Source organism: Takifugu rubripes, chromosome 22 (assembly GCF_901000725.2).
Source record: "Takifugu rubripes chromosome 22, fTakRub1.2, whole genome shotgun sequence".
In the NCBI taxonomy this organism is placed as follows: Eukaryota; Metazoa; Chordata; class Actinopteri; order Tetraodontiformes; family Tetraodontidae; genus Takifugu; species Takifugu rubripes.
This window is the reverse complement of record NC_042306.1, coordinates 4,478,052-4,505,347: the sequence shown is the minus strand read 5'-3', so window position 1 is coordinate 4,505,347 and position 27,296 is coordinate 4,478,052. Positions and strand designations below refer to the sequence as shown.

The 27,296-nt window shown below is 41.7% G+C and overlaps 1 protein-coding gene across 4 annotated transcripts; it reads right to left on the bottom strand.

The window, feature by feature from the left end:
• Positions 1–493: 493 nt before the first annotated feature.
• Positions 494–20,778, bottom strand: LOC101061902 (myosin IXb). 4 transcript variants are annotated; one of them, XM_029830584.1, is made up of 41 exons: positions 20,325–20,778; positions 19,223–20,066; positions 15,494–15,588; positions 15,280–15,342; positions 15,001–15,100; positions 14,524–14,624; positions 13,817–13,940; positions 13,496–13,585; positions 13,237–13,353; positions 12,921–13,055; positions 12,457–12,572; positions 12,206–12,347; positions 11,716–11,905; positions 11,481–11,556; positions 11,297–11,389; positions 11,177–11,216; positions 10,926–11,048; positions 10,584–10,664; positions 10,394–10,504; positions 10,118–10,240; positions 9,816–9,965; positions 9,590–9,714; positions 9,127–9,414; positions 8,859–8,940; positions 8,467–8,664; positions 7,456–7,562; positions 6,649–6,725; positions 5,911–6,095; positions 5,611–5,718; positions 5,300–5,470; positions 5,170–5,208; positions 4,978–5,089; positions 4,832–4,905; positions 4,517–4,709; positions 4,277–4,405; positions 3,907–4,012; positions 3,645–3,776; positions 2,805–2,928; positions 2,461–2,561; positions 2,260–2,384; positions 494–1,975 (listed from the first exon to the last, which is right to left on the bottom strand). In XM_029830584.1, the coding sequence occupies exons 2-41, from the start codon at positions 19,994–19,996 to the stop codon at positions 1,776–1,778; spliced, it is 5,520 nt and encodes a 1,839-aa protein (XP_029686444.1). In that variant the 5' UTR covers positions 19,997–20,066; positions 20,325–20,778; the 3' UTR covers positions 494–1,775. The 4 variants fall into 4 exon arrangements, with proteins under 4 accessions (XP_029686444.1, XP_011614518.2, XP_011614520.2 ...); XM_011616216.2 differs by having other exon boundaries at positions 19,223–20,044; positions 20,325–20,777; XM_011616217.2 differs by having other exon boundaries at positions 1,833–1,975; positions 2,248–2,384; positions 19,223–20,044; positions 20,325–20,777.
• Positions 20,779–27,296: the final 6,518 nt, after the last annotated feature.

Sequence of the window (27,296 nt, the reverse complement as noted above, 5' to 3'; positions counted from 1 at the left end):
TCCTCCTTTTTTTTTACAGGCACACAGACACACGCGCACGTTCCTACGAAAATATGTTAACTTTACATCTTATCGGAAGTCAGGACAATTACTCATTAAGTTTCCCTTTCTTTAAAAACGCCATTTTAGGAAATGGTTGTGAACATGACATTCTCATAAGCGAATATTATCAGACTTTACAATAACTTTACAATAACTACAATACCCAAACTAATCATTTTACAAAATATTTTTGTAAAACAGGACAGCTCATTACATATACAGGCTAGCATTACCCCATGGGAACACAAAGGACCATCTTTAGCTCCCTTAAGAACTTTAAAGGAAGCAAAATAACCTACGTTTCATCAAGATTTACAACACAGACATTCACAGTACATACACAGAACCTCATTTCAAAATATCTGTGCAAATTCTGTGAATGTGTATTTCTATATACAATGTTCAGACTAAATGAGGGGAACATAATTCATTTTTATAATGTGGAACCGTGTTAGTACTGGAAATTCGGTTTTATTGCTCTAAACCACGACAATACAGCAAGATACAGTCAAAATGTGATAGTCCAGCTTGACAAAATTCTGATGTAGAGGTCTTCTATTTTAAGGATTCTAAAGTTGTTTTCTTACTACTTTTGACTGACAGACTGTTTTATTGCCAGGTAGGTCCATTATATCAAAACCAGGCAAAGCAGATGACTGATATGTATATGCTGGTTGACAGGATTTACAGTATCAATTTGTTTGAAAATGAAAGTCAGTGGAGATCAACAACATAATTGCTTCATCCCGAGAAAAAAAAAGAGAAGAAATCAATATTAGGCAAAGTTGACATCATTCAAGTACACACTAGCTGGATTCGATTTTGTATAAAAAGTTGTGGATTAAAGATGGACTAAAGGACTTTACTGGAATTTATAGATTATATCAACTAGATGAATTCTGAGCTGTACAGATCTATATTTTGGCTCACATTCACATGCTGCCAGAACACCACTGTATTAGAAGGCAGACTGGACATTTTTTCACTCTCCAAATCACCTGATCTTCAACCCAGTGGAGCAACTTCTTAGTTACAGAAAGCAAAAGTGAAGATGAACAAAACAGTAGCTGAGGGTCACTGTAGTGAAGGAAACAATGAAGGATACTGAAGTTCCTCCAGATTCAGTCCAAATACTTCCAAAGCTCTTTCCCATATGGTAAATCTCTGAGTTAAAACTGAAAGCCACACTTCATATCTTCTGTTATTTCAAAGTCACAGATAGTGTTTTGGGGTAAAATGATTAAATAACCTCAGACCCGACTGGAGAGGATCCCGCTGCACAAATGATGGCGTGAAGTATTTTCCGTCAGTTGTATTGGCAAGGCAGCATTTTTGACAGTTAGTTTTCTCAGTGTGCTGTACAGTACTGCTAGAAAAACTGCAGCTTTTCAGAAAAAAGCAAAAAAAAAACCAAAACCCTATTAACATAAAAATTCTCTCATTCCGTCGCAGCCAAGAGATGTTTCTCGCCTGTTTTTTCCCCTCAAAAACTTTAGAGTCTTTACAGAAGTTATTAAAAACATCTACCTTTAATACAACATGCACTGTACACTTTGAAATATGTTCAAAATACAATGGGCACTTGTGTAGGGGCTGTCCACGTGACTGCCTGTTAAATATATGTAAATCCCCCCCGAGATGTTTCTCAAGGATAAAAAAAAAAATAGAAAAGAAATGTTCATAAAACATCACCACAGCACTAGTCTGTTATTCAGACAAATATTAATGTGTCATTATGCTGTGATGCTATCTTCATCCTCCTCCTCCTCATCAATGTATGGGATGTCCAGATCATCGAAGCTCCCGTTTAGAGGCTTGTCGATTGGGGAGGGGGCGTCCTGACAGGGCAGGAACTCTGCCTCCATTACAGGTTGAGCAACATCTGGAGATTTTGGCGTGAGGTGCTGTTTCAGATGCTTTGAGGAACCCTTTCCTGATAACAGAAATATGAGATGAGCATAAACATTTGCTACTGTGTAGTTCACACACACATAAAGAGGTTCGGCCACTGGCCTGGCGTAGTGGCTTATCTACAGTAACTAATGTGCCGTAATAAAAACAATAATAAACCTGGTAATATGACAAGGACAAATGTCCAAAGGTCTGATATAAACTGTTAAGCAGGTATGAAACCCTTTGTGTCTGTTAAACGTTGGTTTTTCTCTTGAGTTTTTAAGATATGGGAGGAAGGTTAAAGTACCGTACCTCTCTACTGACCTTCTGAGTCTACGCTCCCCAGACGGTCCTCTAAACTCTCCGAACTCATTGACGATGCTGAATCCAGGATTTCGTTGTCGGAGTTTTCCTGCTCGAGCTCAGGTAACCTGCAGGTCAGGTCTTCCCTGAAGATAGTGAAACAAAGTCAGCATTATCATCTTCATCCCTTATGTATTTGGCATCTTACTTTTCTCAGCTTACTTTTCTTGTTTGATGGACCGTATCCTCTCAATGAGGGTCCTCTCAGTCTCATCTGAGTGAATCTTCTGTGGAATGTCCAGCTCTGAGGGCTTTTCAACAATCTAGAGAATATCAGGGCAGTAAAAAGCAGAAAAATGGCATGATCTGAATTTTATCTCCTGAGAGAAGTTTCTGTTTCCATAAGGTTTAGGATCAAAAAGACTCAGCATGTGGTGCAACAGCTGAACACCAAGAACATCCATTCAGATACTCAGGTGCTGCGTTTATGATAAATACTTTTTGTGTACCATTTAATAAATAAAATGTTGGATAATGTGTGGAGTCAGTGTAGGTAAATGAAATACCGTGTTTTGCCTCCTCAGTTTGAGCTGATGGACAGCGAGCGCCTCTGCATATTCCAGCTCCTGGATATTCTGCATTTTCTCTTTATAGCGCCTGAACTGCTCCGTGATCAGGATCTCCACACACCTGCAGACAACATGAATAATTATACTAATAATATAATATATATAATAACAATAACAACATTAATAATAATAATAATAATAATAGTAGGACAAAATGGAAGGCTCCAAGCGTATTGACTTCATTGGTGCAGCAAAGATGAAAGCTCTTTTTCCAAAATCAGTCCTTACCCAAGGAACAGATAAAACAAGTGTTGTGCAAGAATGCAAGACATAGGAAGTGTTCATTTTCTGCAACGAGGTGCACAGATAAGGAGGAATCAAGCCTAAATGAGCCCTATAAATTAGGGTCAGCCAATGTGTGTGTGTGTGTCTGCACTCAGATAAGGGAAATTTGATTTCATGTACAATTTACAAGCCAGTGACAAATCTCAGTGCCGAAACAGTGTCCAAGGAAGGGAGGCATCTGGATGACACCCTCAGTTAAAGCATGTTCCCATAGTCAAGAAGGTCGATGTCAGTAATTTCTCTCTGACCCCGAGAGAGAAGCAGGTTCTATTTCTGAAAAAGATCCCAAACTTCACCTGAGCAAATTATTAATGGGCTTCAAATGAAATTTCCTCATCTAGGGTAAAACCCCAAGTAACTGTAATTTAAAACCCGCTCTGTAGTTTTTCCTTTGGATGTTACAATATTTGTAATGTTCTGTGGTAGCATCTTTGGCAGTGGTAGCGTAAATGTAGTAGCGCATTGATGGGAGAGAAACTGCGTGTCACTCACGCAGTTGTTCTGGGCACATCTTTCATACTCAGGAAGGGGTTATCAACATCAGGTGAACGCAGGATACAGGGGGCAAAGACAATAGCAAGAGAGCTGGGTGACATCTTGTTGTGCTCCTCCTCCTTCGCCACCCTAAAAAAGAATTAGAATATGTAAAAGCAAGTAGGAAAAGATGCGCCATCAACAATTTATCCTACATTTCAGAATTCACAACGCATAAACCAAGAGGGTAACATTTTTACAGCTGGAGGGGTTTTCCTACCTGACAAGGTGAAAGATGAGCCGCTCTAAAGTGTTATAGTTTGCTGGAGGCAGTTCGTCGACTTTTTGATACACGGCTCGAATTTTTTCGGCCTTGTCAGGCAGTTCTGGGGGGGGCAAAACAGATTAATGAAGTCCAAAAATGTGTTAGAATCAATAAAAAGGATAATACCTCCATTGTTTCTTCTACAATGGGAAACTTTTTACATTAAATAAAAGGTTTCACCATAGTCATGGGAAAACAATGAAAAGAAATAAAGAGTGACTATATTTTACAGTTACTATACAGTTAACACGAGTATATTCTCTCATCAAAGATAACAACAAGTTCTAAATCGATTTAAATGAACTGTTTCGAGTCATTAGCTCACCTGCAGCATGCAAAAAATCGGTGTAGAGGTCAAATGTCATGAGGGGGTCCGGCAGCTCTCTGAGCCAACGTTTAACCAGGCCTGTGACGGTGTGGATGACATAGTTGTCCAAACATGCCGACTCGGGAGCTGTGCAAAAAGACATTTTAGGTCAGGATGTCAGATTTTTCACAAAATTATTCTGAATTTATTTTGATTAAAGCACAGTTCTTGACAACATTATCAATATTATTTTTTTACTTGTCTCCAGAATCTGGTGCAGCTCTTTTGCTCGACAGGCTGAGCCCGACTTCCGGTATAGACCCTCAGTGTAAAGGCCGTTTATCTCCACGTGCATCAGCAGCATCTCAATCACTTTGGGCACTGGGTTGGCTTTACTGGTGAGCATGTACACTTGAACCCCGAAGTGAAGTGAGCCTGGAGTACTTTCATCCTGTTAGAAATGAGACAAGAAAATGAGAGATGAGAGATGTGCAGACAATGAGCACTGAAAAACCTGTCAAGTATTGTGGATTTATCAAGTCACACAGTGATAGCTGTGGCACTATTTCCTACCTGCCTGGCCCGTCTTGTAGAGCAGTCTGTGATGATTTTATTCAGGCATTTCTTATGGCAAATCAGTTTGCAAGCTGACAAGAAAGGACAAAATAAGGGGTTTTAGGTCATGTCACTTTTTAAATGAATAAGTTAAATGTGCTCACCGCTGCACATATAGGCTTTCTCCATTCCCCAGATGTAGGAGCCACACAGGTCACAGGACTGCATAATGCTGACTTGGTACGTGCTGAACCGGTGATCCAGAGGACTAGCGAGCTGTTGAGAACACGTGCAGACAGTGTAAAGCCATGTATGAATGCAAACAATTTAAATGAAGGTCGAGGTATTCAGCTTACACATTTGTCCTTTTTCTTCTTCTTTGTGGTCTTAGTCGCCTGAATGGACCCAGAATTGAGAAATGAGGACCTGATTTTATACATAATACTTACTAAAGCTGCTAATTATAACGGATCGCTGGAAATTTACCTTGGCTGGCTCAGATTCCAATCGTTTCAACTCGCCTCTAATAAAGCCATCCAGCACAGACTGAAACAAGTTGATCACCAAAGAGACTTCCGTTTTACTCTTGGACCCTGCTAACGTGTTAACTTTGTTATGGTAACCCTTCATCAAGTCTTTGTAGCCGACCTTGGGCTTCTGTTGGTTACAAAATACATGTAAAGCATTGAGAGTTGTGGTATTTTAAACTCATAGACATGCTAGCATAATATATTTAGGACTATTTCCTAGTTCCTACAGGATTAAATGTCTTTGATCTACAAATAGGTTGAACTGACCTTGAGAGAATACATCTCTTTAATGGTCTGTCTGAACTGCATGGTGGCTGTGAGGAAGACGCTCTCTGTTGGAGAGAGCTCTTTTATTCTGGTTCGTAGCTCATACACCTACGAATAAGTAAGTTAAAATAATAAGTCAGTAAAAAAAACAAAGATATTGATAACATCAATGGAGTTCAGTACAGAAAACAGTACAAAAGATTACAATGAACTCTGAAATTGTGTAATAGTCCAGAGATAAATTGCTCAGTAACTTACACAAAAATGTCAGTTTATATTCCTTTTTATCTAATAGCTGACCTGATTGCCAAGGAATTCATCCAGGTTTTGCAGTTCCTGTGGGTCGGTGATTTCACGATCCAGCGACGCGTTTGACTCCATCACTCGTGTAGCGCGGCTGATTTGAATAGTGGGGTTTCGTTTGACCCTTTCACTGTTATGGTGTGGGCTGTGGTAAGACTGCGGAGTGTATCTGGGCAAGGTGACTGCATTCAGACAACAGCGAGGCATTACAAAGAATCAGATAATAAAGTTTAGAGAATATTTCTTACTAGAGCTGCTGCTAGTCAACACATCAACCAACAGGTGGCAGTAAAGACAGAAAACATGTTAACAGGAATATCATAAACAGGCTTTAGTTTTTGGCAGCACATATGCTTAATAACAACCTAGTTGTGAACTCCTTTAAAGAAAGGCAGACATTGATAGAAAGAGAAACCAACCAAAAATAACTTGGAGGGGGGGGCAGACGGAAAACAGTTTTAGTAAATTCTCATGCTAGGGTTTTTCACAGACATCATTATACTGAAGTTATGAAGGATTAGTTAGAAATTAGAATAAAGTTTCAAACTGTCCAACAAAATGTCATGGCTCCAAAAATATTATACAATGCTGTGGAAATAACAAGCTTTAATCTGAAGTATTTTGCTTATGCTACAGTATACAAGCAGCCCTAAGCTCATATTTGAAACAGCTGTCATTTGTGATCAATACCATTTTGCTTTCTGTGTTGAGGAATCTTCAAAATAGTCTAGTTACCTGGATGATCTGATGGAGAGTTGTTTGGAGAATATTTAGGGGCCCTCTTTCTCAAGAATTTGCTGAGAAACCAAATCCTGTGTACATAAAAGTCATATATCAACAAGTATTACAATGCAAGAATACAAGAATAAATGTATACATAAGCATTGAACTCCTCAACAGTTGGAATTCCTGTGTTTTCAAACCATGTACCATTTTATTTATACATTTAGGCGTGTGAGTGACTCATGCTTACTAAAAGCTTTGGGCTCTGTCCAGTTTATCTCCTCAGCTGAAACACAGCTGGAGTGTCTCTAAAAGTAATTCATTAGAGTAAATCAAACTGTCAAAACTAAAACGGAATTCACAGGCTGAGTTGTCCACAAAGTGTCCCCAAAGACATAAACCTTTCTGACAATGAGCAGAATTGTTTTTGTCTTAACTCAAGCACCGATCTCACTTCAAAACCAGTTAGTTTTTGCAAATATACTTCCTGGAATCACAAGAAATGATTTGTTTTCAACTCTACTAATGATTTTTACCTGTAGCACATTATAAACATAATAGTACAGTTGAGGGAACATTTACAAAAATGCACCTCCTGGAGCATATTAAGATGAGGCCTTTCATCAAATACGGCTTCTGGTTCTGGTTTAACACCAGTCAGTCTTTAAAGGGAAACTTTGTAGAATACCACCAGAATTCAAAGCTGACTGTAACTAAAATATGTTTTACACTCCAAGAATCAGTGGACGTGGATGTAAAATCACAGGTTTCCCTTCAGACTATATAATTTTGAAGTACGGTAAATTAAAAATGTTTAACCTCTCAGGGGATGTGAGCTGTGATTGACTGGAGCTCTGCTGTCCCAAGTCCTCATCAGCAGTCCTCGCTGGAAAACTAAACCTCGTTCCATCAAGTTCGGCCGGAATCTGAGGGGGGGTGTTAACAAACTAGTCTTAGGAAAAGCTTGCAAAAAAAACAAAATAACAAATCTTCTCCCCGCCTGCAGCAGCCGCACCAGAGCTCCCAAAACACCACAGCAAGACACACAGTAACCACAGCAAAATATTGCATTAGCATAATAGTGCTAATAGTATCTTAGAAAATTGTCAAGCAAAATACCAGCTTCCTTCGCCACCAAATCATGCGTTCAATAGTATATAAGCTATTAGCTTATGGATACAGCATGTGTGTAATACGCTTCCAGAACAACATGAAATTTAGTTTATGTTATTAGAAGCTCAATGTTGGTATTATTACTACTGATATTAATTTTTAGATCCAGTTAAGTAGTAACATTAATTTTTGTGAGTAATTAATGATGAGGTAGTGTTGCCAAAACCTGATAAACATAGGTTACGTTATCTGTGAAACTATTGTTACGATGTACAGTTCCACAGAGGTTAAATAAAGCAACAAATAAAAACAGATGGTAACGACTTGAAAAACTCAATGGTGTATCCAATGAACAGGACTTTGCAGCACAGAATTCAGTATGAAAATGCTGTAACAAATTCTAAAAATGCACAAGATTAATCAAGTTAAATTAGCGCTAAAAATCCTGTCCAAACTAAAATACTGTAACATAAAAAACGAAATATCTTTATGTGAATTTAAACATATTCATTGGCAAATGAGACAGCATATAGCACAGTCGAAATAAGAGAAATGACCTTAGGAAATGTTTGCAGAAGCCACCGCTCATTCCTTTTATCCTGAATTGCAGAAACAGGAATTTCCAGAACAACCCAACCTTATGTGCGTTTTGGACATACACATGCAAGGCCTGCATGCAGAAGAGAGCCACAGTTTCTTCAATATATAGGTCAGTACCTTGACCTGGGATTTGCGGGCCCGCACATCCACACTACTGGCTGAACTCTTCATGGCTGACACATGGGGGCTGATGGGAGGCAGCGGAAAGCTCCAATACTCACTCTCCTTTGAGCTGCCAAAGTTAACGATCAAACCACTGCGGGGGTAGGCTAAGCGCCGCTTGCGTTTTGGTTGCTTGCGGAAACGAACCCTGACCTGATTGGGCCAGGAAAGGTGATGAGCAAGAGACTGGGAGACCTATCTAACGAGTAAAGAGCCTCGTTCATGTTTGTCAGGTTACAAACCGGCAACTACGTACAGATAAGCCAAATAAAAACGTGAAAGGAGAAAGGACAACAAAAGCTGATAGGGAAAATGTTTGGGTTCTGTACAGCATTATCAAAGGTTACCGTATTTGAAGAGGGTGAGCTGTCAGAGCCTGAAGAGGTGTTCATGGACAGTTCGTCAGCAGACATGGACTTTCCCTTAAACCTGTCACAACAGAAATACTGCAGGATCAATTACAGCACTTTACAAACAGTATAATTTAAGGAATTATTGCCTTGTAAACTCTTGACATAAGACAAACACATCAGAAGACTTGAATGAAGTTTAAATGGATTTAATTACAGGAGAAAGAGAGGATTAACAGTTTGAGGCAGCATTTGGGATTCTTACTTGAAATCTTTCTTAGTGTCTGCCCATCTCTGCATATCTGGACTTGAATCATCACTCTGTTTTTCCTTGTAGGTCATTATGGGTCTGCTGGACTGATTGCCAATGCAAACTTTAGGGTCCAGTGGAAGGGAGAGGGGTCTGTTGAGAGGCGGAGGGGATCCTCTGCCTTCACATTTCTCCTTGCTCCTGTCCCTCTGTGCAGACCTGCTGCAGGTTGGATCAGGGTTCTGGATCCTGTTGGGGCTGACTTCCACATGTTGCTGCCTCCTAAGTCCTTTTTTTGTCAAACTGTCACGTGAGAGCCAACAAATTAGACTAAGATTGCTGGTGACCTTTGACCTGTGATCTGCTTTGGTGAAGTTAAACTATAATGGCCCAAATAATCTCACAATATTAACTCCATCAAACTGCTTCTTTAGAAAAATTCAACACCAGAGCAGCAAAAGCAGAGTGGCAGGTGTACCTGTCACGTCCGAGTCGAGGTTGTGACGGCGGCTGTCCTGGCGACCTCTTCAGGCAGCTCGCCCATGCAGACTGGATCACTGTTGCGGCTCGATTCTTCTTCTCATAATATTCTCGCCAGCTTCTCTGAAAAAGGATTTGAATCCTTATAACAGGCTCTGCTATCCTCAAATCGAAAAGAATCTTCTTGCTTGCTCATCCAGGTGAAATTTTCAATGGAAGGGTACCTGTATAATCGTAGTTGCATCACGTCTTTGCAGAAAGTGCAACCTTATCAAACAGGTGCGGAACCACCGCTGCAGGATGATGATGCGACGCATCACTTCCTTGGTAAGAGTGTCACGAAGCAGCTGCCTCTCCTTCTCCTTGAGGAACACCTGAGTATGAAAGAGGGCATATGATCTGCTTATGTGAGGTGTTCTGTGTCTTCATCAATCATCGTAGTGGTACATTTTCAGCCGTGACATTGCTTTCTTCAGACTGCTGGTGTTAGAATCAGAATGATTTTGACAGCAGTAAGAACACTGACCTTGGTTTTTCCTATTTGATAGGAGCTCTTATTTATCTCCATCCTCTCAAACAGCTCTTTAATGTGCTCTGGTGCTTCTGTGGCTCCTTTAGGAAGCAATAACCTGAACTTTTCCACAAATTCCTGTCATGATGCAAAAGGAAAAGTGAGAAACGCGTACTCTTGTCATGGCCAGGTACAGATGTGAGAAATGTATTTTTCATAGACAATTAATCAGGATATTTATGCCAAGTGCATACAATCACTGATAAACATCATTTTGAGAAGACACCCCACCTTGAATGTGTATTTGGCACTGTAGCCAGACTTCTGGATGTGGACCATCTGTGTGATGCCCATGTTCTTGATTTGCTGTAGCACAAGTTCACTGTCAAAGTGCAGCTCTTTCTGTAAGACATTAATTTGCTTAAGTTGTGATTAACAAGCAGAATTACCATTTCTAGGATAGTGGAGTGAAAGGTGTTACCTTCTGATCATTGGAACGAATGCAGAAAATAAAGAAAGGCTCAGCTTTTTCAATCCTCGCCATCAACTTGTTCAGAGATGCCTGTGGATTGTATCCAGTGAGTCAGGGGTTATAGGTGGCTTTTATATTAATGCAATGCTGCCTAGAGTTTTGAAAGAGTATGAGTAACAAAACAGTAGTTGGAAAAGGGATCTGCCATCTAACCATATACAAGACATAGGAAAAGAATTAGATATAACTATATTAAATCTAGTACAGGAAAAATTTGAATATCACATAAAATAATAGGATTCTTTTGTTACGACCCATTTTGCCTTAAATAGATGTATAAAGAGGACCCACCTGAACCTGAGTGCTGTATGTCGGGACCTTTGCTGTCCGATGAGGGTGATAGATGAGTTTGCTGGTTTGGTCGTGGGCAGTGAGACCAACAACATGTTGGAGTGAGACGTAGTCCATGAGGTTCTGTTTATTGAAGCATTTTTTTTTTTATTCGCAGAGGAACACAAGTGAGGATGAAAGTGTAGCAGAGTATAAATATGTAAAAGTAAAACGCACTAAATGTGATAAGCGAGCCTTTACTAAAACTTTACCTTCGGAATGAGCTGCTTCTGCCGACCACTTCGACTTTTCCTGGAAAAAATACAAATCAAAGGTTTCGTTTCTAAAGCTCAATGATACACAGTACAAACCAATGCACATTGTCTACTTACTTTCTGTTCTCATAATTGGTAAAGATATCTTCAAAAACATCAAGAGGCAAGTCATCAGAGCGATCAAAGGAGAAATCCAGGGTCAGGCTGTTACTGCGGATTATTGGAAAAGAAATGAGCATTTGAATGAAAATGATTTACAAACATAAAACAAAAGAAATCTAGTAATGAAGAAAAGGATTACCTGGATAGTCTCTCAAGACCACTGCTGCACTGTTTCCTATCCTTAAGGTAACTGCGGGAGCCTTTTCTGGCAGCAACTGTGGTAAAATGACCACATTCATTTGCACTTTTCTAATCTATAAGAGCATTTCTTAACCAGAATAAAACAGAAAGGTCAATGTCTATATAAATGGGCAATTCTTGATAAGCTGTGATGAGATCTGTAAAGTGACTGTTTAGCAGCCAGGGTGACCTACTCAGCTCTGCCCGGTGGCGTCCCATGCTCTTGAACACTGCGATGATGCGGATTGTGGCTCGGAGGACTCCCCATCTGAACAAGGCTTCTGGGCTGGATGCTACCAAGTGATGAAAGAATGACTGCTCGCTGCTCCGCAGCAGTGAGACAACCTCGGGCGGCATGTGTTCGTTGTTTTCCCGCCGAAAGTCCTGTAGGAGCAAAGTGATTGACACACCGTGGCAAACCTTCATTCTTGCAGCAATCAGAGACAAGAAGAAGCCATCGCGCTCCGCATTTCCTGATCACAACTTTCATTGTTATTTAGGGGGAGGGAGCAGCATTAATCATTCACCGTTCACTGAGGTTTTCAAGGATTTTCCCACAGCGGGTTATCTAACAAGGTCACTACACTCCCTCACCACCTCACAACTGCAGGGTGCGATGATGAGATGCAAATATGACTGCCTACTTAAAACAAAGACATTTGCTTCCTTAGATTTACACTCCACCTGGATGTGATATTTGACTCTCCCGGCGAAGTGTTGAATGACAAATGTCCCATCTGCGTTTGAAGAGGTTACGAGGAATGGGTCGTCCTGATGCAGCTGCTTTAACTTGTCTAACAGGGTTTTGGCTGTGGCCCAAGGGAGCCTTGAAATAGGAAAAGAAAAATGATTAAATCATTATTAACAAAACAAACCTGAGAGTTTAGGAATTTATTTAAAAACTGCTATCATATTCTTAATTTAATGTCACCTACTCCTGATCCAGCAGGTCAAAGAGTCCACTTGGCTTTTCACCGATGAGCTGAATGCAGCCACTGTTGTCAACGAAGTCTATGTTTTGCCAGGTAATACCCTCTGATACGTAATCTTCCTGAAAAGTATTTTAATTTTGTAATCAGGTAACTCTAAGCACATGTAAATTCTTTTGTCCCGTGACAACAGACTGGTGGCTTTTGTAATGTTATCAAATTATGTAATATCATCAAACCAGCGCAGCCAGAAAAGGGGCACAGCTAAATGAATGTTTTAACCCTTTAACTACCAAAATATTCGAAAATAAACAAACATGACACCCTGAAAACATAAAATGTTATTTCAAAGACAGAAAGATGTCACTGAAGGCACAGGTGGCATCAATAGAATATCCAATTTAAAGCGCTCTATATGTTGTGTCAAAGAAAAAAAAGGACTGCACGTGGAAAATATTAAACACACCCACTTGTTTAAACTTAAAGATGTGCTGATTGATGTAATACTGCAGTTTCTCATTGCTGTAGTTGATGCACAACTGTTCAAAGGTGTTTTTCTGAAGGTTCTCGAATCCAAACATGTCCAGGATACCAATGGACAAGCCCTAAAAACAGCAAACAGGACATTTCATATTGACTTACAAACATGTTTAAAGTCTACTGTTTAAGTGGCTCGTGAAAACACATTTGTTCTGGCATTTGGCTAAAACGTGGAGAAGTTGGTTGACGAACAGCACTGTAGTTAGTTCAACAGCACCAAGCAGCACTTCATTTTCATGGACTTACAGAGACAGATTCTTCCATGTCTCGTCTGTTGAGCATAGCATGGTTGATGTGAAGGATGATCCACTCAAACAAAGCACTGTATAAAGATTTGGCCATGGTGTCCCTCACTCTGGAGGCCTAAACCCACAGAAACAGAACCAATGACAAAAGTCAAGCTCAGCATCTGACACTCTCAGACACTGTGTGAGATGGGACTCAAAAATGTATTTTAATAATCTACAGAAAAATATTAGCTGTAAACAAATAACATCAGGTGTACCTCATGTAGTGTGTATTGGGACTCCACAGTAGTGTTGGCGACCACTAATTTTCTTTTGGTCAAAGCCTTTGTCAGAAGGTCCACCTTTACCTAAATATAAACACAAAAATAAGCAGTAAAGGTAATTTTGCAACGTATACACAGATAATCCATGAGAAACTAACTGACAAAAAGAGGAGGATGAAGCATGTTTGCCTCTAAAGCATATAAACAACTATTTTAGGCACAGAGCTGAAGCAATCAATAAGGGCTAAAAAGGGGAATGAGAGGAGGTCCATTATTATTTGGCCCACTAAAGCAACAATATGTTGCTTTCCATACCTTGAGCAGGTCAGACAACGTTGATAGAACTTCCGCAGGTCCAACCTCCAGGACTTTAGTGTCCTCTGCCAGCGTATAAGTCACGTTACCCAGCAGGAGGATGGCAGATAGGACAGAAAATATGCTGCGGATTTGAAACACAGCAAAGAGATTATTTGCTGCCACGTTTCTATCTGTCATCACCGATAAAACAGGCCAACAACACGGCTGGTGTGCAAAGTGTGACGTGGATATTCAGTGTACCTTTGACTTGTTGACAAGCTTTGACATGTTGTTGCACCAGCGAAGAAAGGAAAACATATGAAGGCAACTAGACGAATGTATGGAAATAGGGACATTTTTTGCCAGCCAAATAAGCTACCTGACTTCGCTGGAAGCAGCAGGTGAAGGCACGCAATTCCGAAGGAATTTGAGGAGTGCTGCAGGAATGTTATTTTTATACCAGGCTGGCAGCAGGTTATCTACACAGATGTGAGAATGTGGAACGTAGCAGGTAGAAGTTAAAAACGAAAGTTTTTCTTAGCTGAGCGGTTAAATTAAAATCTACCTGGTTTTCCGTCTGGTTGATTGGTTTGTGTGTTTGTAACAGCTAATTAAGTTTGAGCACAAATATTTTACGTGCGCACATGCAGAATGGCCAACACCTTTGCTTAAATCACATGAGAGGACTCACTTTACTTTCCTCAACTGCATTAAACTATACATACTGCTTCTTTGTGGAGGCCAGGAATCCGACCATCTCCATCGCTTGTTTAAGCCTCTTGTACTCCTGGCCAAAATTACTGTCATCATCTAAATGGAGGTCTCCCTGCAGAGCAAACACATTATGGAGAGAGAGAGGGGATAAAGAATGTGTGTTTAAACTGAACAATGTCAGTGAAAAATATCAATGCCATAATGAGTTTCTTAAAGATGTTCATTAAGTCATGAATGATTGTTATTGTGTGACACGACTGGTCCATTTTTACATTTAAAGGTAATTTCATTAATATTTAAATGTCCAAAGGACATTAGATCCTTCAAACAGTGTTTTCAGGCACTTTTTGTGATGTTACAGCTTTATGCTAAATAAAAGAAATTAAATATTGGCGAGTTCAGAGCTAACCACACTTGTGCACACGTGGACTCAGGGTTGTGTAGATGTGAGACAGTGGGGGCAAAGAAGGAGGGACATTTAAAGGTACCTGGTTGAGGTAGAAATAATCTTGCGGCTTTAATAGGTGAAACTCTTCCTGCTCGTCTCTGGAGGCGCCCATCAGCAGATAGTAAAACACGTGGTAGTTCCTGCAGGTCACCGAGCAGCACAACAGTTAGACAAGCTTAAGTCATGCTTAGATTCTTAACTTTAGATTCAAGTCTCTACACCTTAAGTGTGCATAATTTGCAAAGAAAGTAAGATAATAATGTTTTAGAAGAGATTCTAAAAATGCAGTGGAAGTTATTTGTTTTTGTAGTAACTCCACCTCTCATTTTTATCCCTTGATACCAGTCGAGACTTTTCCAGCAGCCACTTCTCAATAACTGCCCTGAAACAAACATTAGAAGAAACCGTTGCCATTAGCAATGAATGAAGATGCATAGATTAAAACAAGATATGTATTCCAGACATACAAATGTACAAGAGGAGGAGACATGGTGAGGTAAAAAACAAACAACAAAGAACAGATGACTCCTTACCCTCTGATGACGCCACTCTCCAGATAGTTGAGCTGAATGAATTTCCCAAAACGGCTGGAGTTGTTATTCTCTGACGTTCTCGCGTTGCCAAAGGCCTGTTTCATAGACCACAGGATCCCACTTTAAGTGTTTGCACAGTAAGTGTTACATGACTCAGAAGATGACGGGAAGGTTTCTGTTGCCAACCTCATGATCCAGGAGTCATGTGACTTATGTCACAAGTGTTCTAACTAGAGTTCCGTTATTATCTCACCTTTAAGTGCCTTAAAATATAAAACTTTTCACCCTTCAAAAGGTGAATCAATGTGTCAACTTTATTAACAGGAGACTGGAATATATAAAAAGAAGCAACTATTGTGGGACTGAACAGACATGACGCGGCTGATCACGATTTCTTTAGCAATGGAGATATAAAGATAAACAAAATAAGTGCTGAAGATCATAAGTTACAAGGACGAGACACTAATATCAAACTTAAAGAGACTACTGTTTCCATGTCTGAAGACAGCCGCAACAATCGCAACAAAGAAATAAACACAATCCCCACAAATGGAATAAAAATATGTGGACCCCCCCCATCCCCAAGGCAGAGAAAAACAGAATCCATCTCAGAATCTAAAGGAGCAGCAGCACTTCATTCCACTGTAGAATATCCTGAGTGTCATGTTTTAACAGGTCACAAAGAGAGTGAGCTGCATAGCGAGCTTGCAGGTAGCGCTCTGATCTGACCGTCCGTGCCCCGTGCACGTCTGTGAATACTTTAAAGGATTTAGTAAACACGTGTGGCTTCCATTATAAACCAGAACGCTCAACGTTATATAAAGAGGCATGAGAATGATGAGAATGCATGCAAGGAAAAGAGGGTGTTGCGTGTGAAAACAGGTGGCGATGACCCAGTTCTCTTCCACGACCTACCAAAATGTTGCTGCAATCAAGTGGATCTGGTTTGCTCATAATGTCTACAGAATTCCAGGTTTATCACTTGCTAACTCGCCGGCGCGGCTACGCGTTGGGAGAAACATGCGGCGTCTTGTTAAACGTGATGGCCACTTTCCACTAATGTCTGGCAGAAGTCAGACTAATAATAAGACATCTTTACTGATGACGCGTTCATTTAGCAGATGGAGCAGAAGTTTTCGATTGTGCGGATGTTTTTTCTCTGTCTGTAAGCAGCTAAGGCAAGGTTCAATCATCCTGGGAAATAAGTTCTGCAAGAGACAAAAGCTGAGGCAGTGAATTTCAGTTTCACTGTTTCGTGCATGTGGCCACCTCACCCATGCTATTGTTTCCTTCCCTCTGACCTTCAGAGAATTATTCTGATTCTGTCGAGTTCTAACAAACAGTAATACGTTTAGACCAACACAAAGCCCCTTTTCATCCACCTTGGCGAGCATTTTTTATGTGACCCATTTTAATAAGCAGCAGAGGATTATGTGTTGCAGTGCAGCAACAAACCACTGGCTTTTAACATCTATAAATGTATATATATTCATATATATGACAGAGAACAGTAAATTCGTCCTTGGGGGGAGTCTGATTGTAAGAAAGAAAGAAGTGATTTACAATGTTTCAATGTTACATGTTTCAACATGTTCCTGTTTCGCGCTCTCTCTCTCTCTCTCTCCGGTGTTCCCTCAAAGACAACGCCCTGCACATTCCCCCAGCTCTAAGATGCCGGAATAACAACACAGCCAGAGCAATCAGTTACCCAAATGTACACTTTCTTTTGAGAAGTGCAAATGAATAAAGAGAGTGGGTCAATGTCTTGGTGATTTTCCAGGATTACATCAGAACGGTGGCTAGAAGAGTGTAGATTAGTGATACTGCAGAACTACAGTTCCCACAAGTTTCTGATTACTGCAGCAGGAACTCTGCAAACAGGTCTTGGCCCGGCGTAAAGCTCGGACGTAAACACTCGTCTATTAGACTTTGTGTTGTGGTGCGGAGCTCGTTTACAAAAAGAAAAAAGTGAATAAACACTAAATTAATCAAATCTAACAAGCCATTTCCGGTTGTCTTAGGCCGGTTAGGAAAGAAAATGGCCCTTTCTATTTGGAAAAACTCAAACTGACTCTTATTTCAGGGAAGAACTTGTCAGACCTGTTGTCAGAACGAGGAAGGATCTTGAGAGTGAGAGTGTGTGTGTGTGTGTGTGTGTGTGTGTCAATGGGTATCGGACTCCTGATGAGGAAAAACTGACATGGACCTGCACCGACTGGGGAAAATTTCAACATTGTCTTAGCAGGAATACGTTCGTGTTGCCAGCCAGAAGGACCGTATTCAATAATATAAACACTGGTTTATGTAAAACACTCGTGATAGACTCGGCTCTAATAGATGCTATAAAAATACATTAAATAGAGTTAAATAGGGGCGACACGGTGGTGTGGTGGTTAGCACTGTTGCCTCACAGCAAGAAGGCCCTGGGTTCGATCCCCGGTTGGGACTGAGGCTGGGGAGTTTCTGTGTGGAGTTTGCATGTTCTCCCTGTGCCTGCGTGGGTTTTCTCCTCCCACAGTCCAAAGACATGCATGATTGGGGATTAGGCTAATTGGAAACTCGGTGTGAGTGTGAGAGAGAATGGTTGTTTGTCTATATGTGCTAGCCCTGCGTCCAGTCCAGGGTGTACCCTGCCTCCGCCCATTGAGCTGGGATAGGCTCCAGTCCCCCCGCGACCCTCAGTGGAGGAACAAGCGGTAGAAAGTGAGTGAGATTAAATAGAACTGAATCTATCACCTTGGTTTCTGCTCCCATGCAAAAGCAGCTAAATCCCCAAAGCATTGTTCTGTGTTTGAAGGAGTTACGCAGGCCAGAATATAATGGAAACAGGAAGCAGATGTCAGCAAAACATAAGCAGTTGTGGTTCTTTTCTCAATGTAACTGTCATGCAGGTTTAAAAAAGGTCACACTGAATCTAAACTAAGAAAGTGGGAAATCCCAGTTTTGCGGGATTCCTTCCGGCTGTCCAGAGCTCATCCAAAGAATTTGGGGTCGGACTTGGAAAATATACTGGACAGATCTGTCATGGGAGAACATTAGTGTTGAAATTCTCAGGATATATAGTGACAATACGCCAGAGAGATGCGCTGCTGCGACTGCTGCAAAAAGTGGACATTGTTCAAGGTAAAAGCTTAAGAGTATTTAGTTAAAAAATGGATAAAAACAGCAGGACACACTTCAGGATGTTTGTTTTGCTTAAATCATTTGCATATGTTATGAGCTTTAGGAAAATAAATCACACTTTGGAGGCAATAAATAGTCTATCTTTTCAAATCTGTTGGGCTTTTAAATAACTGTGGTGCCCACAGCATACAAACCTGCGTGCATACTTTATATACACGCACACCCTCTTTTCCCTAGACCACAGGGGTTTGTTGCTTTGTGTTTTGTGGCTCAAGTCTGAAAGAAGGACTTGAAAATTTAACAGCCTCCACAGTTTCATTGTGACTCAACAATCTAAATAAGTGAAACAAGGAATTGTAACATCTCCATTAATCTGCTGACCACATAAGACATGTGACTGACTCCCTCAGCGGCAGGAGCAGATGCTTCTGCTTCAGCAAATAGAGCCATGATCCGTTTCTTCCATTAACACCCCCCCAGACACACACACACACACACACACACACCAAAAAGTTGAAGATAAAGATACTACAATCCAAGACCCGTGATGGTTGTCCTTTATTCCTAGAACAATAAGTAACACCGGGTCACACCACAGCGGCCTACCTGTAGCACCGGGACCGCTCCAAGGATGGTCCGCTTCAGACCGACGGAGCACGTCTTCTCGCTGAGGGCCGTGAGGCAGTGGATGAGGTAACTGCTGCTCTCCGTCTTCCCCGAGCCGCTGTTGCCGTGCATCACGATGCACTGGTTGACCTGGTTGTCCAGCATGGCACGGAAGGCCGCATCCGCCACGGCAAATATGTGAGGGCTCAGTTTGCCCAGCGGCTGCTTCTCGTACATTTTGATATACTTGGGATTGTAGTAAACCGGCAGGAACTTATTGGGGTTGATGGCGATGAGGATGTTCCCGGCGTACGTGTAGATTTTGAGCCTGTAGAAACGCTGGCATAAAGCCTCCAAAATGCTCGCCTCGCTCACGGCCTGGAGGCTGCAGAGGTCATCGTAATCGTCGATGCGGTCTCCGTCTTCGGGGGCTCCACTGTCCGTCTGCTGGAGAACAAAGTAGTAGCCCTGAGTCTCAGGGTGCCACCGCTGAGTTTCTGGGGGCCACAGCCGGACTCGCTCTAAAAGGCAATCACTGGGCTCCAGGGGCCTCTCCTCCTGGTGGCTATCCCTGACCTCCAGAAGGCTGTAGGTCCGACTGTCGTCCAGGCCCAAGGTGACCAGGGCATTCCGGATGACGGTCCTTGCCGTGTCCCCGCTGCTGATCTGTAGGGGACAATAAGCAGCTGTGTTCTGGGAGACCCTGGGGTGGATCTGCACGACACGGGGATTCCGATCCAGTTTGGGGACCCCGACTCCATCTGTGGTGCTCATTCTGATTGAGAGGCAGGCTTCAGCATAACTCACTACCTACAACATACACTGCAGAAAGGGGGACAACGTACAACAGAAAGAAGAAATTATGGTAAAGATGCTGGCCATATGTTTGGGTTCAGCATAATTACAGTTTAAACAGACCCTCCTCAATAACACTGCAGCTATAAATCTGCGCGTTTGCCCCATTTCCACCCACCAGGAGGCCTGCACCGTGTCAGTTTACCCCTTTAATAACAATTTCCTCATCTCCCATAAAAAAAATCCCACTTGCCAAAAACGATATCGGCAACAAGTGTCCGCAGTTAGATATCAAAACTGCTCTCACCTTTCCAGAAAACATCTTTGAAACGAAAGAATATTCCCGTCAGGCGAAGTGAAGATCTTTGCACCTCCGGTCAGCTCCCACGACACGTTTCAGGAATTCAGAAAAAAAAAGACGCGTTCTTTACCTGGGCTGCTCAGAAAGGTGAGCGAACCCAGGAGTTATGTACTTTTAATCCGGGGATGTAACTTTGCGCTTCGGTGGCGTCCCTTCGCGTTTAAATCGCTGTTTCTTTGGGAAAGAACTGATTGACGTCTCGCCGTCGTCCTTGTCAATAAAAAAAAAAACTTGCGCGAACGCTACTTCCTACATTTCTCCACACGTCCACGCGCCGCGTTCCGCACCAACGTCCACGCGCTGGAAATAGGTGGATGCGTTTCTCCGCACCAGCTTCAAAAATATCACTTTAAAGTCACCAACGCGCTGGGGGGATAGGAAATTCCACGACATTAACAAAAGACAGGAGAAACACTGACACCGCCACATTACCGAGGATTATTACGTTGCGACAATGGTTTAATTGACGTTTTAACCGCCAACTGTGGGGATTTGGCACCGCCCAGTGGTTAGGTGGGCTATTGCAACCGCTTGAGCTATTTTGCAGAAACCGAATAAACTTACAAAATATTAATTCAGATTTAATACGGAACCAACCTGAGGTGATAAATCACTATGAAATCTGAAAAGAATAAATCTTCCCACATTAAAAACTGCTATATTTTTTCTTAGTAAGTATTTAATATACAGTCACCTAAAGGTTAAACATATATTATTTTATTTTAATTAAACATTGAAACATCTTTTGCTTGGCCTCAGCTGCAACTGATGACAAATACAATTATTCAAACAGTTAGAGAGTTAGAAAAATATCTGCCCTTTGCCTTTTTATTTTGTGTTTTTCAAAGCAATCAAAATCTGTGTTTTATTGATTGTATAAGCGTGTTAATTTGTGTTAATTTATTTACAGTAGCATTATCATTGCAAAGAAACCCACTTTCCCATGAGGAAAAAATGATGTATAACTATTGTCGCCTATGAAAATGTCTTAATGGAAGTTATACAAGACAACATATGATGAGGTCTGCTTTCAGTTAGCTTTTTATTTCTGGTGGTAACCAGCTCCAGAGCATTCTAATACATAAAGAAAGTAAAGGAAAGTGTATCTATATACTACATAATAAATGCAACATTATATTTAATAAGGTGAACGAGTGTAAAACTAAGAAAGTCTGAATAAAGAATGAAAACCCAGGTAAATATTATTAAATAAATGAATATAAATAAATAAAAAAACATCCAAAATATAAATATTAAAAGTAAATATTTGCTTATGCAAATTGGCAGCAAAGGCAGCCTTTGTGCAATGAATGGAGAATTTGTGTTTGTGCGCGTGTGCGTGTGTGTGTGCGCGCGCGCGTGTGTCGGGGGGGCGTGGTGGTTAGTCCTGCTGCTGTCATATTAGTTGTCACTCTTGTTCCTGCTGGACTGAGCCAGTTCTGCACAAACACACTGAATCCAGTTCAGTAGGCACAAGAGTAAAACTTCAAACAGTCCCCAAAATTATTCTCCTGTGAGTATTTCTATTTGAAGCGAATTAAATTCAGATGGTGACACGCTACTTTTGCTAGCTCAAACCTTGCAACTGCACGCATTAAACATTTCCAAAAATAGAGAGGCACATCACATCACTTTAATCTTCTGCATTCTATCCTTGGCCTCTAAATAAATAAGGGAGAAGAAGCTGTTTCTCTGCAGTGTGTCTGGACATGCAATGATTTTTACAGCATTCTTCTTTGTTTTACAGTACAGGTGGGCTGCCTTTTTTTCCTCTTGCACATCCTTCTTGCTTTGGAACCTCTGTTTGGGGGCCGTCAGGCGCGCTTGAGCCCGTTCTTTCATGTCAGACACTGAACTTAGCCACTGTGAACAATCTGTGTTGGGTTCAATGCTCACTAATGAGCTAAGTCCTGTGTCTTTAGAAAAGTCATTCCAGGACGACACTGATAGCAGGAAATCTGAGCTTCCTCTGCTGCATTCCACGAGAGGGATGCTGGAGACAATCTGCTCACGGTTTTCTTCCACTAACGTTTCCCAGATCAGAGAGGCAGCAAAGGCAAAATACATGTTGGACTCCAGCTCTTTCAAAGTGTGGTGAAGTGATATAATACATCAGGAGAAATCTATAACTAAAACCTTTTTTTTAACAGAATATTTGCCTTTCCTGCTTTAAAAAGTTCACTACAAGAACATAAATGTGACACTTTTGGAGATGTCAGCTTTGAAGCATTATACATACATCATATAAAACAAGTATAAGGCAAACTATATCAATTTAGTTTTGTTTTAATTTGAAGAAATCACAATTTTTTATTTCTCTGTTACTAACTTAATGCTACAGAACGTCAACATCATTATTATTCACATGATCTGGGTTATGATTTCGTCATGCAGCTGCCTCTTTAACCTCAGTGTTCCTTCTGCCCTCCCCAGTGGTTTACAGTCAGCAGTTTATCTGGGGCCTCGTTTTTCAGAATAAACCTGTCGATCTGACCACCGGTGTGATGACATCACCGCTCTGTGGAAAACACTCTCACCTTCACGCTGCCTGGATGAGGAGCCTGGCCAGGTATGAGTGGCGGCCGTGACGTTTAGCTTGGCTGAATGGTCAGGGTTCGACAGCAGAAATCACGTTGATTCCTACGTTTTCTTCCCTCCTCCTGGTTTCTTTGGTGGAACCTCAGGAAAATTGGGGAAAGCGTTCACAGCATTTATTCGTTACTTCAGCATGTCTCTAATTTCGTTCATCTCTGGACTGTCTTGGATTTCACCGTCTTGCAGCCGCAGAAATCTTGCAAACACAAACCCCGGCGCTGGATTAGTTTCAAGGGTATCGCTGTCCGAGCGGGGTTACCTGAGCTCGACGCCCATTATGTCATTTTCACCCTGCTTCAAGAAAAGAAAAGACAGCTGCAGCTTTTGTCATCCCACATCTCCCTTTCCCACTGAGCAAAGAAGATCCAAGTTTGGGATTAAACTCATTTGACCCAAACTCTGGGAAAAACAGCCAAGATGTATCAGAGTTGGTGGAACTGAAGGAGGACCATCAGGAAAAAGCGGTAGAATGGCGATAACAAGCAAAAACATTCATAAAATAAAGCATCAGAGAGAGAGAATCGAGAGTCGATTAAAGTGCACAGATGTGAGCCTTCGTCCATCCAAACAACAGAACCTCTTACCTGAAACGAGCAGGACGGAGGGCGGAGGAAGGCCCTCGGAGTTCTCCCATCTGCTGCTTGAGCTGCTGCCTGTCGCACGGTCTGAGAGCAGCCCGGGATCTCCGCTCCTCGAGCTGCTTGAAAGGGGGAGGAGAGAGAAGGGAGAGGGGGAGAAGGGGAAGAGGGGGAACGAGGATGACGGGACAGGTGTGGAATTTACACTCCCTGCTGGTCGTGCACGCTATCGGTGTGATGAGTCACCCGTATTGTTGTGGAAGAGTTGGGGGGAATGCTGGTGATATATGATCCGGATGAAGGCAAATGGGTCTATTGGAAAAAAAAAAACAACCCAGCTCTGATTTCAAACTTTTTATAGTTCAGTTTGGAATGCTGCATAAAGATAAGACGTGATGTTTGATGCTGTAAGACGACTGTTAATCATCCGTTGAAACGCTGAGCTGTAACACACGAATGTGTGTTAAGAGATGCGTGTGAGATCAACGTTTACTTCAAACTTCATTGGAAACTTTTGAAAACTCCATGTTCACCCTGGAAAACATGGGAAATTGTACCTTATCTGGTGACTTTACAGCACTTTGCTGTTGGGAATTCCAGGTTTCTGGCTGGAAAGCACTCGGCCGTGGTGGCAGGCGGGCCCTCGTGTCAGTCACCGAGGCCTCTGTGCACATTCTGCCCTCTCTCCATCAGCGTGCTTGTTTTGATTGGGCTGCTGCAACCCAACACGCGGCGCTTCCGTACACGGTCGGTACATGTCACCGTCCCTCTGTAGCCGGGCAGTGGGGCTGAAAAAAGGGAGGAAAACACAGAGGCGATCTCCAGGTTGTTTTCCTCCCATCGCCTTTCAAAAGCACTCTGCCGCGCGCTCCTTGCTGGCCCCTAATGCTCCCGGTCCATTTAGCAAAGCGAAGCGGTGAAACCCAAGATCACAGAAACGGTCAAAAACAATTTCGCCCTCTGAGTGAGCCAATTTCCACAACACATTGGGAGGGGAAAAAACAGAAATCGGATACGTCCAAAACACCGGTTAAATCTTTTTGAGTAACCAGTCCCAACATGTTGAGCAGCCATCCGCTCGTATTGTCCCCTTAATAGGATTAGATATTCTTACTCCAAATGTGCGTTGAGACAAGAAACATTTTCTGGTTCATCGTGGGAGCAAAAAGAGACGAGGCAGCTTCTGGTTGCACTGTATCAGGCTAATGGGACAGCTGGCACCTAGGGCCGGACTGTTCATTGTGGTGTCGTGGAACCATACTGGAGATTGGCTGTGGTCGGTTTGGTATGATATCCAAAAGAAACAAATGTCTCTGATAATCCACTTGAGCATTACGGGATTGGTGGGATGCTGGTGGTCTCACCTAAGGGTGGATTTTTCTTCTTTCTTCCTTGACTTTTAAAGCTTGCAGTGAAGGTTACACAATGCTAATATATGATTATAGTGATATCATCCTTTTTTGTATCTCATTGTTCAGTATCGTTACAATAATATTCCGATGTAATGAGGGTGGACACGGATTTATAAACTTAGGTGTAATCTGGTAATGCACAATACACTTCAAGGATGTCATTTAATTAATGTAATTATTAGTTAGCCCTGTTCTATGGGGCTAACATACAGAAACCAACACGTGATCACACTCAAGGTCAATTGAGAGTGCATGTGTTTGTACTGGGGGAGAGAACAGGGGGACAGAACAGGCAAACTCCGCACAGAAATTCCCCTGGCCCCCAGGAGACTTGATCCTGGAACCTTCTCGCTGCCAGGCTGCAGTGCGAACCACCATTGTTCTCATTAAACCTTGCATTTTCACTTGATTTAACATCTAAAAACCCATCTAAGTGAGCCCGCCGCTTCCCTTGAGAGCAAAATTATGTTGCCCACTTAACTGAAAGATTACTGTTAATGGCCTAATCGCTGCCGGATGAAGGTATGAGTTTCAGGACATTCGGCATCCTCTCTTCTGTATGGGATTAAAGAGGCTTCGGGGAGGGGAAGGAGCTGTGTGGCGTACTGCACTTTAGGCAGAGTTAAGTGCAAAGATCGGCTCCCTCGTGTGCGCGCAAAGGTAAAAGTGCGGGGATCTAATGGGGAGACAACAGTGCTGATGGAGTTTGGAGGATGTGCCGTAGAGGGTGCTGTTGCATTGGTCAAGCACGGAGGCGATGAACGTCTGCACCAGAGCTCGAAAAAAACATGAATGAGCATCAAGGACAAACATGAGCAATATTTTAGCAGCAGAGAAGAATGACTCAGCAGGATTATTGATCATTATAGATGCCCGACCACCTCAAATGCAGTGTTTTCATTTCAGATAAGTATTTAGCACTGACATCCACACAATTTCGTCATATATAACATATAACACACCTACAACAATAAGGATAATGTGATGAATGTGAAAAAGTATGGTTATCAATGAATATTGCATTGCTCCTTAGCAAAAAATGTGGGTTTCTAAGAAACAATGTTACTTCAAAGAGTAAAAAGATGAAAAGCATGATAAAAATAAAATATAAATATAATATATATATTATATAGTATATTTAAATATAAACTGAGGTAATTTTGTGGTTCAGTGATTCGGCAACTTTTGGACATTTCTTCTTCATAATCTGATTCATTCTTTCATTCATTAATTGTGGGATCAGTAGACAGCATCTCTGTCCCGGGAGACAAACATTAATTAAGACACTCTTTTTGGAAGCGTGTTCACCTTCCCGTCACCGTGCTTTATTGTGTGTCTCATTCTTGAAACTCTTCTCAATGTGTCGATGGTTGTTGGAACCGTCTCCTCGGGGTTTCTTTGCTATTTATTTCCCAATTACACATGGAGGTTTTTGAGGAAGCAGTTTCAGTCATTAGTTTTCTTTGCTAGAAGAGACTGTATTAGATTTTTTACCCCACTGAAACAATCTCTTTTTGTTTTAACCACCTCAGATTACAATAATCCTACCCCTCCTGTCAAAATTTAGAGTTGGAAATTATGACGGGAACTCAATGTGGCCATAAGAGGCTTCATGACCGTGCTGAGAGTGAAATCGCTGTGACAAAAGTTAGTTCAGCGCTGACTTTCCCGCTTATAGACTGCAAAAACACTAAAACACCAGCAAACCGCCCTCAGTTGTATGAAAACATGCTGGCAATTTACTACAATGGGGGTCACACAAGCAGTCGAAGCTTGATGGATGTTGGCACCTTTCTCCTCCGATTAAAGCTGAAATAAGCCATTTTACTCAAACAGCAGGGACTATTGCTCTCCCCAGAAAGCGATTGTTCTTTTCCATCTGCTGTATGTTTTTTTTTCCATCGTCCACACAATAAGTGACGAGATTCTCAAACCAGCCACAAAAGAGGAGCACTCTTTTCAGAATTGTCTTTTTGTTTCAGACCAGAATTTTAAAACGCTATTTGAAGCACGTGTGAAACAATGGGAAACAAATGATTCTCCCCCCCCCCATCCAACTTCACCTGGTTATTATTTTCTCAAAAAACACACCCAGCAGATAGCGAGTGGCTGTCATGGTGTGTATGGCTTTGATTTCTCCCTTTGTTCCGCTTTCAAGTGCCATCGTCATTTCTCTTGATCTGGAAACTATGAAGGCTGGAGGCTGAGAGAAGGGCAGAGAAGGCATATAATATGATATCAGCAATGGATTGGAATGAAACTTTAATGCAGTCAGAATATAACTTGCCATCAACGCTTCACCGGCAGCAGCCAGTACAAGTGTTATTGTGGAA

Excerpts from the sequence above, each read along its gene's own strand:
- LOC101061902 (XM_029830584.1), bottom strand. The coding sequence starts at position 19,996 with ATGAGCACCACAGATGGAGTCGGGGTCCCCAAACTGGATCGGAATCCC. Across the intron at positions 15,343-15,493 it reads GAGAGTGGCGTCATCAGAGG|GGCAGTTATTGAGAAGTGGC; the intron begins GTAAGGAGTCAT and ends TGTTTGTTTCAG. Across the intron at positions 13,056-13,236 it reads ACATGGAAGAATCTGTCTCT|GGCTTGTCCATTGGTATCCT; the intron begins GTAAGTCCATGA and ends TGCTGTTTTTAG.